The sequence below is a fragment of the Megalops cyprinoides genome, chromosome 3, assembly GCF_013368585.1.
Source record: "Megalops cyprinoides isolate fMegCyp1 chromosome 3, fMegCyp1.pri, whole genome shotgun sequence".
NCBI lineage: Eukaryota > Metazoa > Chordata > Actinopteri > Elopiformes > Megalopidae > Megalops > Megalops cyprinoides.
In genome coordinates, this window is record NC_050585.1 from 26,816,404 (window position 1) to 26,832,065 (window position 15,662).

The 15,662-nt window shown below is 41.2% G+C and overlaps 2 protein-coding genes across 2 annotated transcripts; both read right to left on the bottom strand.

Annotated features, from left to right (window-relative positions):
- Window positions 1-349: 349 nt before the first annotated feature.
- On the bottom strand, window positions 350-1,456 carry gja2 (gap junction protein, alpha 2). Its single transcript, XM_036523442.1, has one exon. The coding sequence runs from the start codon at window positions 1,454-1,456 to the stop codon at window positions 350-352; it is 1,107 nt and encodes a 368-aa protein (XP_036379335.1).
- Window positions 1,457-9,767: 8,311 nt separating this feature from the next.
- Window positions 9,768-14,105, bottom strand: gjb1a (gap junction protein beta 1a). Its single transcript, XM_036524127.1, has 2 exons — window positions 14,034-14,105; window positions 9,768-12,468 (listed from the first exon to the last, which is right to left on the bottom strand). The coding sequence occupies exon 2, from the start codon at window positions 12,452-12,454 to the stop codon at window positions 11,732-11,734; it is 723 nt and encodes a 240-aa protein (XP_036380020.1). The 5' UTR covers window positions 12,455-12,468; window positions 14,034-14,105; the 3' UTR covers window positions 9,768-11,731.
- Between the last annotated feature and the right edge of the window lie 1,557 nt (window positions 14,106-15,662).

Sequence of the window (15,662 nt, forward strand, 5' to 3'; positions counted from 1 at the left end):
TTACAAATCCATTTGTACAAGTAGATATTTTTATATGTTCAAAAAACAAGTCCTAGCATAAGAAAGTGTACCCACACATGGAGTACAATACAATAACAGTCTTTGATGGAACCAGCCATAGAGGGGAACACTTGGGCAGAGATTAATTTGTACACTACATTGTCCCTTGTCACCAGTGCTTTCCACCCCCATTGTTTGTACTGGAAGACACACGCACTGTATCGTACCACGCTCAGTGCAAATACCAGTGTGCTTTCTGCCTCAGCGGAAGACCACTTATCTCCTTTAGGGGTGTGTGCAACCAAGATCAGTTGCTCATATCTGACTGACTCTCATGAGAGGCAGGTCCTCAGATCTTCAGATCATCGAGTCTGGTCTTATTGTTGCTGTACTTGCTGGAGCGGCTGGGCCTGCGCTGGTTTTCCGCCGGTGACCCTGGGGCCGAGCCCGAGCCCGAGCCCGACCCCGAGCCCTTCTTAACCTTCAGATCGGACTCCTCGGGTTTGCTGTTCCGCTCCACGGCCAGGTTGTCCCGGTTCTGCTTGTACGCCACCTTGCTGTTGTAGGGCTGGTAAGCAGAGTCGGGCTCAGTGAGGGGCGAGAGGCTGTACCTGGAGCCGGACTGGAAGGGTGCAGGGGCAGGGTGGTGCCTGGGGAAGTAATTGTAATTGGGCACAAAGGGCACCGCCGCCTCGCTGGGGGCCTTGGAGCCTGTCTCGGATGCCATTTCGGAGCGCCTATACTTCAGTCCCTGGCGGCACTTGGTGAAACCCAGGTGGTACATCTCCACGAGGTTGAGCAGCAGGGAGATGCAGGCCACCACCAGCATGAAGAGGATGAAGATAGTCTTCTCGGTGGGCCTGGAGATGTAGCAGTTCACCACATTGGGACACGGCGGCCGGTTGCACGTGTAGAGGGGCTTGAGCTCGAAGCCATACAGGAAGTACTGGGCCACGATGAAGCCCACCTCAAAGAGGGTCTTGAAGATGATGTTGAAGACATAGGTGCGAAGGAGCACCCCGTGCAGGCGGATGCGGCCCTGCTCGTCCCGGACGGGGGCCTTCTTGGGCTTGCCCTCGGCTAGCAGGGGCTGCTTGTCATTCTGCAGGGCGAGCTGGAGCTCCTTGTCCCGCTGCTTGTGCTTCTCCTCCATGCGCACCAGGTGCAGGATGTGACCCAGGTAGATGAGGGTGGGCGTGGAGACAAAGATGATCTGCAGCACCCAGAAGCGGATGTGCGAGATGGGGAAGGTCTTGTCGTAGCAGACGTTCTGGCAACCGGGCTGCTTGGTGTCGCAGGTGAAGCCTGACTGCTCGTCACCCCATACCTTCTCGGCGGCTGCACCCAGCACCAGGATTCGGAAGATGAAGAGGACGGTCAGCCAGACCTTGCCCACCACAGTGGAATGCTCCTGGGCGCTTTCCAGAAGCTTCCCCAGCAGGCTCCAGTCTCCCATTGTGGCTCGTGCACAGGCCTAGTCCTGAAGGGAGACACAACCCAGGGCATTCAAGCACATCACTGCCATGGTTTTCACCTGACAACATGCAGGAAAGGCATCTCTGTTTGATACTGTGGAACAAACAGACTTGATAAAAGATTTCTATCTGTGAACATTTACTAGTTATTCCTACACTTTAGGTATTATTATTTGGTTTTATTCTCTCATACCACAAGCTTAAAACGGACTGAAAATCACATGTATTATGGTAGCTTTTCATGTAGGCAATTCCAGTGAGGTCCCTTTTTCTTGTGCCAGACTTGGCAAAAGGCCAAACATTAAATATTTAATGAAATACAGCAAAATGCATGTTGACACAGGAATATTTTCTACTTTTATGGATGCTTTGCATTTTGAAACATTTAACCCAATTAAAATTATATATTTTTTATTAATTTAATTAAAGAATTAGTAAATTTGTTTAATTAATTTAATTAAAGGCTTATTAGCCCTGAGGTATGTTATTTGTGACAATAGGAATTTTAGGAGATGAAAAAAAACAATTGAGAGGTGATTAATTTAGAAAAAAGCTAATTACAAGGCTTATTAAAATTATGGAATATTTTCTAAAGACATTCAGAGAACATTACAGCTGCAGCAAGAAGGTTTCTTTTGGGCCTTGCATGCCACATTGTAAACAAACAAGTATACATTTCTCTTCTGTGTGATCCAGACCTTTTTGTTAAAGTGAAGCTATTTTAAATCTGTAATTTAGCACTATTAATGCATTATGTACATACAAGCCAGCCAAATATTTAATTATTCCTGCTATGAATCAACTTTATGGTGGTTCAACCAACAGTGCCTCAATGTACTTTTGTGTGCAGTTTTTGGCCTTGTGATCATGATGGGGTTTTTGCAACCTTTAAAAACTGTCAGTTTTTCTAAATGAGCCAGATGCACATTGGGAGGTCAGACTCAGGTCTGAGCAGTTAGAAGTTCTGGTTCTTGTTACATTTCTCACTCTTTGTTTTTCAGATTGAAAGATGGAGTTGTGCCATGTATAAATGGAGTCCTGGGTAATAATTTCATGATCACATTTCTATACCATGCAGTGGTACAAAATATCTGTATTCATTTACCGCTGGTGTTTTCTTGAAAAGCAATAAGCACATTCGACACATTTTACTATGCAGTCTCTTTGGATGGAGTGTTTTTGACAGGTTTTTTGTCTGTCATAGCTATGAATGTAAAACACAGATCTGTTTTGGTCAACTATTTTCACTCCATCTAATGTTCTATTCTACCTCCTGTCTTTGGTTTAATGTTAAAATCAAAACAGTTAAGCATGATGTCTAGTTTGGTGTGGACTCAACTTTCTTCCCACATACTTTCTCCTTCAGCTGGGAGTCAGGAACTTGTATGCTTAAACCCCAGGGTCTCAACATATGTGTGAAAAATGGGCACTTTTTTCTTTTTTTTTTTTGAAGTTACAAGCACATTAAACGCTTTGTGTGTTTTTAGATTGCAATTCATTATGGGCAGTAAAATGTGCTTCCTCTACAGTCCTCTGTTTTAACTACCCGCTTTAATAGACACTTCACAGGCAACAACAGGAAGGGCACCTAAAAGTAACACCTGCTTCCTTCAGCAGAAAATCCACATTGTCCTGGTCAACATCACGTTTATTCAGAAAAGACCTAATGTGGTAAACGTGTAATTATCATAGTCGCTAAAGTGCCATTACAAGTATACAAATTAATACTGTGTTGATATTTTCTTCAAGATATATGTAGATATGTGTAGTTTTTTTTCAATGAAAACAGTTAACCTTATGGCATTGATATACAATAAACCCTTGCCATTTGCGAATTGGAAAATCCACAAATATTGGACTGCTCCAAGACTTATGTGTGTTTAGGGGGGATTGGGGGGATGGGCTTGGTGAAGGAATAGTTGGGAGAAAGAGGTAGGCATTGTTTCCACCATAAAGATCCATTCATTCAGTAATAAAGCATTTAGTAACAGTGTGATACTAGTATATTTGGTTAAAAGCCTGAAAGAAGCTTTGTTTCTATAGCAAATATAACTTTTTAATGTATAAAAATTTATAAATGTGTTTACAAATCTCTGGTAATCAGTAGCAATCATTTAAAAACAAATGTTATTTGTTTGGTTTATCAAAAACCACAGTGAACAGGCTTGGAAGTTCTCCTCTTAGATAAACCTTTTAAATTTATGGTCCCTGGATCATTTCTTCCTTCATCAGTTCTCACAAACACGCCATCAGTGAAACTGCATGTGGTCATCCTAAGAGGGATGACATGACATTTTACATCAGGCAAAAAAGGTGAAGATTTTGATGCTGGTGTGTTAGTAACACTAACAGCTCTGTGCAAAGGCAGTACCAATTACAGTTACGGCTCTGGTGAAATGTGAATGCTGATGCATTGTTAATGCATGTTAATTAATGCAGGTCAACACACACAGACAAAAATACTTTCAGTGTACTCAAAATTACATTGAACCATCAATTGAAGATCTGGACCACCTCACACAAACAAACAAGCACTATTCCAAAGCACACCTATCCAATGTTTCCTAAATTCTTTTGTGCAGCTTTATCCTTTGTTTTGTCATCTTACCATCTTTCCATACCAAGCCAATATGAGGGTAGGCCTAATTTTGTATTGGTTTCTTCTGACTTATAGTGAATAAGTACTTATTATGCATGAGTAGCTTGGTATTTATCTGATGATTAAAGTGCATATGTTGTTAGTTAATTGCAAGTTAACAATTTATGCAGTTTTATGGAATGTTGAGTACGTCTCTTGTAGTAATATTTCTGATAAAAAATGATATTATGGACTGTGGCAAGCCAGCTCCCTACAGTGTCGAACTAGTGCATCCTCCTGGATTGTCCTGTTCTGATTGCTATAATGTGTGGTTTATTGTAGTTAAAATAGTGTATGTCTTCCATTTGCAGAGGTAGACCCATGTGGCCCCTCTCCTAAAACTCTTGACCCAAAGTCTTTTCATCATAAAGGGCCCTAAACGAAGCTCGAGATTAGATCAGATCACATACAGCAAGTTATTCTCCTCGAAATCTGCTAAGAGCCCACAGGTCTCAGTTGCTTCCCAACTACTGTGGACATTTTTTTCCCTTTATCTTGTTGCCAAGGGAACCATACCCATAACACTGTCCAGACAGACTGGTTGATATAAGTCCCTCTGCAACCAGGACTTGTGAGCACAAGAGCCAGTCAGAGAGTAATGTTTCACATGCAGACACAAAACTGGGTCAAAGAAAATATTAGACAGCACCACACTGTAGCATCCTGCAGTACGTTGATCACAGCTGAATTTCAGTGGTATCTAATGTTATGCTTAATGAAACTGGATTCAAGGTGTTACAACTGAGATGTTGGGTGACACAGTTTGCTCAGTAAATAGACTGGTCAGCTTTCTGTGATGATTAGTTTTCCATATTGTCTGGGGCTGTAGTGTGTATTTGCTGGACAATAATGATAATGCAATGATATGGACCCATTGCAGAGAGACAGTACCAGAAGAAAAATAGTATTAAAACATTCTGTTCTATTTACACTTGTAACATATCTGTTTAGGAGTGTGGTATTCCTGTTATAAACCATATAATTGACCGAATATACCATCTCTCATTATGCTTCCTTGACCTTAGCTCATGGGAACAAAATGAATCATTCTGTCACGCGGAACACCATACGGAATTCGGAATGAATGAGCAGCCTTTGGAGAGGTCAGCACAGTTCTAGACACAGAATATGCAAGTGTCCTTGAAGTTCTTTTATGGAGCTGCTGGAGCTCCAATCAGATGGGCAAATTTCATTGGCTGGGAGTGCATGCCAGGCAGTCCTGGACTGTTTGTCCCCCATGCATTCCCATTTAACCATGAGCTGAATTTCTACAGATCGGGTGTCTATTTACTGTGTGTGTGACCTGGAGCAGGTGTCACTATCCCATCAGGGTCCCTAGCATGGCCCAGGAGGGCATAGCCTTCCCCAGAATTGGGTTACTGGCACATTCCTAGTGGATGAGTAGACACCACAGTGAACAGTCCCATTTTGGGGTCTTTGTAGACCCATTCAAGGACGTCAGGCTCAAAGGCTCAAAGGTGTTCTCATAATCACATGTACTCAGTACACCTTTCTGTTCAGGTCAGGTGTGAAAGCATTCAGGAAATTGACATTGCTTGCAAAAGCTCTGAACTAGGAGTCCCATACTGGAACAGCTGTCTATTCATTGAAATGAGCTCCAGAACAAATGGATCAGTGTTTTTCATTTGGTCTTTGAAGTTGGACAGAAAAGCAGCAGGGAAAATGACTCAGATGGCCTGTCATTCATAACAGTAATGTGACATCCAGGACATGAAGGATGAATTTAATAGGTCTAATTACATAATTGTGAAGGAGAGCCTTTGCTTGTCCCCAAAAAAAGTGATAATTAAATGTTTGTCTGTAATGTGTTTATTTTAAAAATCTAAATACATGTATAAATGTGTGTTTTTTCCATTTGTCGCATTAACTGTTGACAGAGCTCATACATTAACTTTTCAGATAAGGTGAATTACGATTGTCATGGTCTAAGTAATTGTATGTGTAATTGCATAAGTGAATCAGCCATGGGTTAAGAAGCCTCATCTGTATAATTAATATGTCTTCAAATACAGGTATGCAGCTGTAGAGTCACAGTCTTGATTTTTTTTTGCAGTTGGCTATGGCTGCACTCTGACTGTTTTTTGTGTGTTCTGTTTTGAATGAATTATTTGATTTTTGTAAAATGTTAGTCCTGTTTTTATGTCAGAAGCACCTGCAATCCTCTTCACACTAATGATGTAGAGTCTGTTATGTATTACATACTAGCTCACTCATACTTTGTAGGGAGCTGCTCAGAGATGATGAGAGACACTACATTTTTCAGGGTAGAGCCTCTCAGTCGCAACCAAAACCATTTTTGTGCCATTTAGATCCAGTGTGGTCAGGTCACTCCATATTTCTCTATTTACATGAGCAGGGGATGTTAGTGATGATGGACACACTGACTGTTTCACACTGCTGTAAACTGACCATTATCTCAGGGGAACTGATTCAGTTTGACAGCTGCATACTGGAGCCTTTTTACCTCAAGATGTATTTCAAAATGTGATACTATGAGAGAACAAAATCCAGAGAAATTGGGTTAGATGTACTAAGAATAAATGATCTAGGATCCAAAAGGCCACTACCTTTGTTTTGAGCTTGGTACCCCTGACTAAATATTTTATATGGAATGTATTTTCAAGTACTCTGGCCAGGAAACTTGAAGCAAATCTTTTATTTTCTTTACTGATAAATTATACTTGCAATACAAGGCAAGGGAATGATAGTTTGCAGACCCTAGGTGTTATTTAAGCCAGTAACTATTGTATGCAATGCTCTAACACAGCATGGTGCTAGCTGCAGACACCAGTTCCAGTTATAGCTGCAAATATAGCTAATGACTTCTCCCCAAACGCATCAGACATTCATGCAGCCTCATGTAGAAGACTTTCAGGATGAACTCGCTCTAGTCTGAGCAAGCTTATGTTAGACTTTCATAACTGAAACAGTACCATGTTTCCTTTCTATCAGTCAGTGGAACTACAGTTTTAAACATGAAATTGAACCCTTTCAAACATGAAATTCTAGCGTGAAGATAAAGGATCAATTCATTCTCAATGTAATGGAATCTGTATGATCAGTCAGCTGAGTTACCATTCATACAAGAATTTGTGGAAGAGGAAAAAATGGTAAAGAGACTAAAACAGAGACGACTACAATTCTGTCACAAATACACTGATTAACAAATTAATGCCAAAAATAATATTCAAATAACTTCATAAATAGGAAATATCTGTTTGTTTTGATTTTGATTTTGATTTAGACATTATTCATGTCATATAAATTGTATGGATTGAAATAAGTTTGTAAATGACTGATAATAAAACATAATACGTATTTTTAAAATAAAAATTTGCAGTTTCAGCGTTACATAAACATTTCTCTGCTTATCTTAAAATTTTGCAAAGTTTACTGGCAGATAACAATGGTAAACTTGCATAACTCACATTCAGCATTAGGCTGGCAGAAGTATGGCACAGTATGAACATGCAGCGGTGAGGACCCACCTCGTCAATGCGCACATCTCCAGTAGAGAGACCGCTCTTCTCGCAGAGTATCCATGCAGGTCACTGACACAGGCAACAGAGTGGAGCTCCTCTCCCAGCCAAGATCATGTCCTTGAATGGAATGAGGCTCCACTGTTACTGCGCACAGTTCTCTAGTCCTTCACACAAATTAATTCAGCAGCAGGCAGTGCTTATTCAGGGAAAAACTCTTCCTTTGCACCCTACAGAGCGAGCTCAGTTCCTGCTGAAGCCCTACCAGGGAGACTTCTCTTAATAACCCCCCACCTCCCCCTTTACCTCCTGGGTTAAATTTGGCTGGAAACACACTCCCCACTGTGGACCGTAAAGCCCACCGCTGGCTTGATATTTCCTCAGCCACAGTGAGTGGCAGCTTAGCTCTCCAATGGCGTGGTGTCTGTCTGGCACCAGAACTATTCTAAATATAATTCAGGTCTACGGGGAGGGTCGCCACTATCACAGTGGAGATGACTTGGAATTTGGTCGACTGGAAGTCACAGTGTTATTGGGAGTTAGCCTGGAAACTAGGCCCTAGGAGGTGTCTCACAAAGAAACATGGCCGGCTACAAAGGGAGCCTGACCTGTTCACTGTTACGGGTCAGTTCCCAGTGATGGATTGCCACGTACTGGGCATGGCTGTTGATGGCCTAACAGGAATTTCACAGTCTCCGCTGGCTGTAAACACAGCAGAGGACATCCTTCCACACAGGGAGAGCCTGATTATTTAACTGACTAAAGAGACAAAACTGGCCCATGTAGTCAAACCACTCTGAGTCCACTCTGAGCCATTAATCAGAAGAACACGTAAAAGCAAATTAAGAGGCACTACTATTTAAGGCTGGACTTACCAATAAAACATGAGTGGATGTGTATCAAATATAGTGTTTTAAATTCTTTTCATATTGTAATTTTTTTTCAACATTTTAGGAAGAACGTGTTATGAGTTTTATAGCTTTTCAGCAGTAACTTTAAAAATTGCATTGGGACCCTAATGCAATGATGTCAAAACAGTCAGAATTACATTTCACATTTCTTTTTTTTTGGCTGCAGTGAGTCTGAGGGGTACTGTTTACATATTTGAAAATCACAATACAGCCTCACCAAGTGTTATTTTGAAGTACAAACTGATATTTTTCACTGCATCCTTCATTACACAGGTTGCAGAACATTTCACTTTGGTCTGAGGAAGGCTCTATAAATGGTTTCTCACCAAGAGTTTCCTTCTGCCTGAATAAGGTAAATGACCCCAGGAGGGCCCCATGAGTGTCTGGTCAGGGTGCAGCTGTTGTGGTGCCTTGTATTTTGGATTGAAAGGGGCTGACACCACTCACAGCTATGTTATTGATAACCTGGAAGCATGCATGATGGTTGACGATGTGAGGACCTGGCAGACACAACCTCAGATTTTCTCTTGGACATGTCCCCACAGGTGGCTTTGCAGAATCCAGAACCTCCCAAGGAATTTCAGGTTTAGAGAGTTAAATAAAGACTCTGTCTCTGTGTGCACTTTGTCCAGATGTAGGCGTCTGTAGCAGTGCTCTGGAGTGGCTGCACTTTGCACTCACTGGCCGAAGATCTCTTTCATTGGATGAGCTTGGTCTTGCATGCAACAGGAGTATACCTGGGCTGCCACCATGTGGCTGCCAAAGGAACTACACTAAAAAGAAAACCAACACAAGAACATGCTTGTTCGATTTTCAAAATAGCCATAGAGATGAATAGCTCCTATATTCTTAGGATACTATAGATCAAAGTTCACTGAGTATACGGTAAGTATTCTGTCACACATTTGTACATATTGTACTTATCTTTTTGGGTGTTTTCTCTTCCTACTACTGTCTAAGCTGCCTGTGTATTTTGTTTTTTTTTTTAAATCTGAAATATTACTTACATTATTACCTTTGAACTGACATGGAAGACAACTCGGGGCAAATCACAGGGAAATGATATTGTTTGCATCATTCACAAAATTCTTTTTATTGAATAACTTTCATGCCATCAGACAAAAACAAACATTAATTTTCAATCTCACATTAATAGTTAATAATAAAATTACTACTGTTTATATATTTACAGTACGTTTAGACAAAAGTGTAACCTATGAAAATGCATGGTTTAAAACGTGGTATGAAACATGGGGTGTATTTCACCATCACTAGGTCTGGTTTAGGACTAAAATAAACTAAAGATGTTTGCCAAAAGGTATTTTATACATACTGTATATAGCTTTAGATCATGGCTATTCAGGGCCTTTGAAATACCCCTAAATCAAGTTTAGGAAGATTCTTTAAAATGCATTTCAATATGCCCTCTTTACAAAATGTTTTATGCTGACATTCACAACAATCAGAGACATGGAGTGCTCAATCAATGGTCACAGAAAATCATAACTGCATTTCCACACATGAAAATACCGCACATTTGACATCACATTTGAATCATACAATAAGTAGCTGACAGTCAGAATAAATATTTAATCAAATTGTGGCAAATACTTCAGATTTTGCCCTAAGTAAACAAACTGAAACAGCTGCCATTGTTTTGTTCACAATCGCAGAAATTAAACTACTTTGCTGTTCTGGTCATAATCCAAACAATATCCTACCCTTAGCTGCTCATAAAGTGTGACAATAACATAGGCATTAAAATATCTACCACAAGATGAGTCAACCAATACCAACTTTGAAACATGATTTTTTAAAATCTTTTTCCCTTCACTCCTTCACCATTTCAGTGGCCCTGTAGGGAAATAAGAGATTATTGCTGTATTGCAACACATCTGGTCCTCTTGTTATGGCCTGCTTTGATGATATTATTTTTAAGTTAAGGATTGAAATGACCATGAAATATTAATGGAGTGATGACATATTCATAAATTGGTTAAAGGGAAGCCTGATATGTTATTTTTGGGAACCACAAACAAGACAAAGCAAGATTTTTTGGAGACACTTTTCTCTTCACAACCAAGTTACTGTAGCAGATAAACGATAATTTCAGCACAGAAATGCAATATTTTGTCAGATCTGTTGTGTTTAGCGCATTTATTCTAAGTTGTGTGGTACTGACCTTCCTGTCATGGGAGCCAAACCGAAAACTCCCGTTTGCCTGCCCAGCAGCAGCAAGAGGAAGCTGTTACCAAAGTCACAGAGGGGATCTTCAAGGTGAAAGTATGAAATGGGTAGCCAGAAGAAATTAGCATTTGCCAGCTCACCAGATACAAAGCCAAACAGAATATGCAAGCTATCCAATTCAGTCTACAATGCACTGATGAGGTTCACCCTTGCATTAACCCAGCACTACAGAGAGATTTCCTTATTGTACTTTTGCAGTGCTTAAACACATACAGAAAAAATTACAGACGTACTGCATATAGAGTTAGAGATCTTTTGTGCTTATCTTTTTATTCTTGGGAATTAGCGTTCTTGTTGTTCTGCTGCCTTTTTGCCACCGTATGAAAGAATGGCTCGCAATCCTGTAATGTCCAGTGCCTGTGGGGTTTCTGACCTTGGTTTGAGGCTGGTTCAGAGGTGGTCTCTTTTGCTTTGTGGATTAAAACTCTGGGCTCACAGTACTTAACAATGCAGTTGTTGAACTGATTTGTTGGAATAACTTCCATGCTGTAAACCCGTTCAAATAAATGTCACAAAACCACACAGTTCAGTTGTTAGAGGCACCGTAAAAAACACTGTCTTTGAGTGTCCTTTGTCCTGATAATCCAGAGTGCTTAACGACTCCACACTACAGCTCGCTAAGTGTATTACCAGAAATATATCATTTTGTTCCGAAATCTGGTAGTTGTTGATATTGCTGATATTGAAGCAATGATAACTGTCCTGGTTGGGCAATTTTCTGCTAAAATAAATAGATAAAAACCAGGAAATAGTTGCAGTATGTTTTCAAGTACATTTACCTGCCCACATCCTACTCTATAAAATGTTTCCTGCAAATATTCCAGCTGCAGGGCAGACATACTGTCATCGTTCCTGAGTCTGTAGGATGAATGAACGAGATTATTGCCATGTTCTGCTGTGACCGATGGTGAGAGTTAGTTAAACTTGGTTAGTAGGATGGAGGACGGTGCTCTCGTTTGGCTAGTAGGAGCAGAGCTTTTGCGTGATCCAAGCTCCCATGGGTGAGTCCTCGGCATTCTGAAAGTGCTTGCTGCAGGCCCTTCCCACCAGGTAGAACACCTCAGCAATATTGAGCAGGATACACACCCCAGACACAGCCAGCATGAACACAGTGAAGATGGTCTTCTCGGTGGGGCGGGACACGAAGCAGTCCACTGTGTTGGGGCAGGGGTAGGAGTCGCACTTCACCAGCCGGAACATCTTATAGCCTGGGTAGATCATGTAGAAGATGTACATGAAAGCGGCCTCAAAGAAGATGCGGAAGAGGAGGCTGATCATGTAGGTCCACCAGAGGGCGCCGGTGATCTTGAACTTCTGGCTCTTGATCTGCTCCAGATCCTTGGGGCTGCCTCGCCCAGACAGCCTGAGAAGCTTCTTGTCGATGTGACGGCGGTGGGCCACGTGCATGGCCACCAGGAGGGCAGGGGTGGACACCAGGATGAGCTGCAGGGCCCACAGCCGGATGTGGGAGATGGGAAAGAACTGGTCATAGCAGACGCTGTTGCAGCCGGGCTGCTGCGTGTTGCAGGTGAAGCCTGCCTTCTCATCGCCCCACGCGCTCTCCGCGGCCACCACCAGCACCAGGATGCGGAATATAAAGAGGACAGACAGCCAAATGCGCCCAATACCCGTGGAGTGCCTATTTACGCCGCTTATCACGGCATAAAAGGACCCCCAGTTCATTTTCGCTTCCAGGTCTGAAAGAGAGAAAAGCTGTGTGTGTGTATGATGCACACCTCCACACAGAAAACTAACAAAGACAATACAATACCAGCAGAACATGTTGGAGCTTATCAGGGTCAATGACACTGTTACAAAAATAAGACAAAAAAATCTGTAAAAGTCTGAGAAAAAACATGCGAATACCCAGCCCTGACAAATGCTTAAAACTGCAATTTCATAATTTCTTTCCCTCACTACATATGTCACACAGCCTCATATTAGGCCTGATCAGTTTCCAAAAGTCCTTTACTCTCAGATACTCAACAAAAGCCATCAATACCATTACCCACTAGAAGCTGCTACCACGCACTTGACTTAATGAACACTATTGGTTAGTAGAGGCTGAAACCATTCCCTTCCCCATCAAATCTGTGGAATTCAGAGAGATCCCAATGTCCTTGTCCGCTTCCACCTGTTCAGAGCGAAATCATGTTATCCCCAGAGACAAAGGAGGACAGGTTACCAGGCTCAGCAGGAGGTGTAAGAGGCATAGGCACCCAGGTCGGAGAACAACGTCGACCCGCCGGTGAAGCCTGGACATTGAGACGCGATCAGCAGTGAAACCAATCACTCTACCGGTCCCGTCTTTGGCAGGCTGCTTAAAAGTGCGAGGCGATGTCCTGGCACTGTTTTGGGGTCACGTGACCCGTTTTGCCAGAGCCAATGGCAGGGGTGTAGCCACGTCACATGGCCAGAGGATCATGTGGCAAATGGCGCTGCAGACCTGAGGTGCACTGAGTGGTCTGGACTCTTAACCTTGCTATCCAAATCAATTATATCCATTATAGAGTAAATTATCTTGGCAAAAAATGCATATAATGGTGTAACAAGCCCTGAAGAGTGCAGGACCAGTCAGTTAATAACATATGTAGGCATATATGACAAAATTTAAATGGGCAGATGGCCAGCCTCAGTAGGCCATTAAAATGGTCTCCACTTATTTCAGCATCCAGCCAAATTGAGGTGAGGGATGGATGATTACTAAGGAGCAGCATATGTTTATCTATGTAAACTATTAAAATCTCATATTTAAATCCCAAATCAACAGCTTCTCACAATCAGTAACCTCATATCCAGAATACAGAGTGTGGCTGAGTTGGAGAATTCCTAAACAAAATGATGCCATATATCCAGTCTATCTACATCTAAAGCTACAGATGTAAACTAAGACATTACATACATCATGGCTTTGAAGTGCAAAAACATATCAACATGAGGACTGTTGATTGTATAACAACAAATAATAGCCTAAAATGTATATTAACAAATTACAGACCTAGAACAAGATATAAAGTAAAGAACAATGTAGGGGACTGATATTAAAGATTTTGTGTCTGGTTCTGTTTGACTGATTTGTGGAAGTCAATAGGATTAAAAAAGCAGTTCACTGTACTAACATATAGTATGCCACAATGTGAAGGCTTTCACTGAGGGTTTGGTCGAACATGACAACAAAAATAAACCACCACTGACTCCCCCGCTCTCCCCCGACAACTCTGTATTGAAAGCTATGTTTACTCATTTAAAAGAAACCATTTACCTTCGGCTGAAGTGGTGCACAAGCGTGTCCAGAAATGGGTGGATTAATACCGGTATAGTAGGTTGTTTTTACTCAATGGCTCAGTTGACCAGAACCCCATGCCTTTGAGAATTGCTAATGAATTCCTTGACACTAGCCACTACCCTGCACTGTAGAAGTCATATGCTCTTATATAAACTATTAACATACAATGGTGGCTTTCATTGGGGCTAACAAGACTCTTTAGAATTCAGATCAAACGCCTTGATTTCCGCCTACCCTCAGCAAAAGAAAGAATCTGTGTGGTCACAAAAAAGCTTTCCCCCATTATGTATTGTGTTGCACACAACAGGGTAAATAGAGTTTGTTTTGACGTAAGCTAGAGTAAAAAATAAAAACAAACAAAAATCCCTTCCAAAAGGCTGTGTGTGAGAAATATAATGATTTATTTTATTGGTATGTTATTCCCCAACAGCACTTTCCTTAATCCTCTGGTTCTACATATATCTGGGTTTTAATGAACCCTTTAGTAGAGATGTATATTTTTCTAGATTTAGCCGTATTTGCCTGAGAGTTTACAAAAACTAATGTTAATATGCAAGTCAAAGCAAGAAGAGACAGCAAGAAATATGCAAAATAAAAAAAGAGAAATACTTACTGTATTAGATTTATATGTTATGGAAGCTGTCATATGCAAAGGGACTATGTGCATGAGGAAAAATTAAAATTTTGTGTGTTTTTTAAATGTTATTCTTAAAATATTACATTCATTGTACACAAAATATAGTATTCTTGTGGTCAGCAATATTTTGCCTAACAGAAATTTTACAGTGAGGCACTTTCTTTTCCTAAGAGTGAAATGGTTTCCACTTTCTTTCACCATCAGAAAAATGTTATGTGAAAAAGAGTATTAGTCTTTAAGGAAGAGGCTGACAAACACACATATTTTGTAAGACATGATGGTAACATGGCCCCCACAGATCATTATCCTTATTCAGACTGTACAGTATCATCATTTGGTTTATAACTATTGGCATTGATTTAACTGTTGCTTACATAAAGTATTGAGGTATATAAACCTCAACTGCTTGAGCCTGAGCCATAAGCTTTTTTCCCCGTTTAGAAACAAACACTTATTTCTCCACTGCAGAATATTGTGTACAAAAAGATGAAACCCTTTAATCAGATTTCAGTCTTAAATTGTAGCAGTATTATTTCAACCACACATTCTGTTACAATAGTAGGCAACAGTGGGCACTGCCATGACAAATGTTCTTTACGTGTTTACAGCCGAGGTGGGATGCTGCCTCTGTTCCCCTGGGTTAGATACTTGACCTTGATGAGGCTGCAGACTTTGTAAATCACCTCTGAGACAGCTGTAAGCCTCATGAGCGACTAATTGTATAGCTTGTAACGCATGATCCATCTCTGTTCTGAATATAACAAACTCACACTCAGCCAAACGCACCGACCTCTGATCTGTTCTACTTGTCTGTGACCTCAAATGTACGTCTACAGGCGTCACTGGGCCTCCCATACCCATCACAGAGCCAAGGGCCTCCCTTCTTCACTGCAAGTTATTTCTCATTTATTCGAGTGAGCAGTACACCCACCCCCACTAGAGTAACTGAACACAAAGATATACAGTTC

Excerpts from the sequence above, each read along its gene's own strand:
- gja2 (XM_036523442.1), bottom strand. The coding sequence starts at position 1,456 with ATGGGAGACTGGAGCCTGCTGGGGAAGCTTCTGGAAAGCGCCCAGGAG.
- gjb1a (XM_036524127.1), bottom strand. The coding sequence starts at position 12,454 with ATGAACTGGGGGTCCTTTTATGCCGTGATAAGCGGCGTAAATAGGCAC.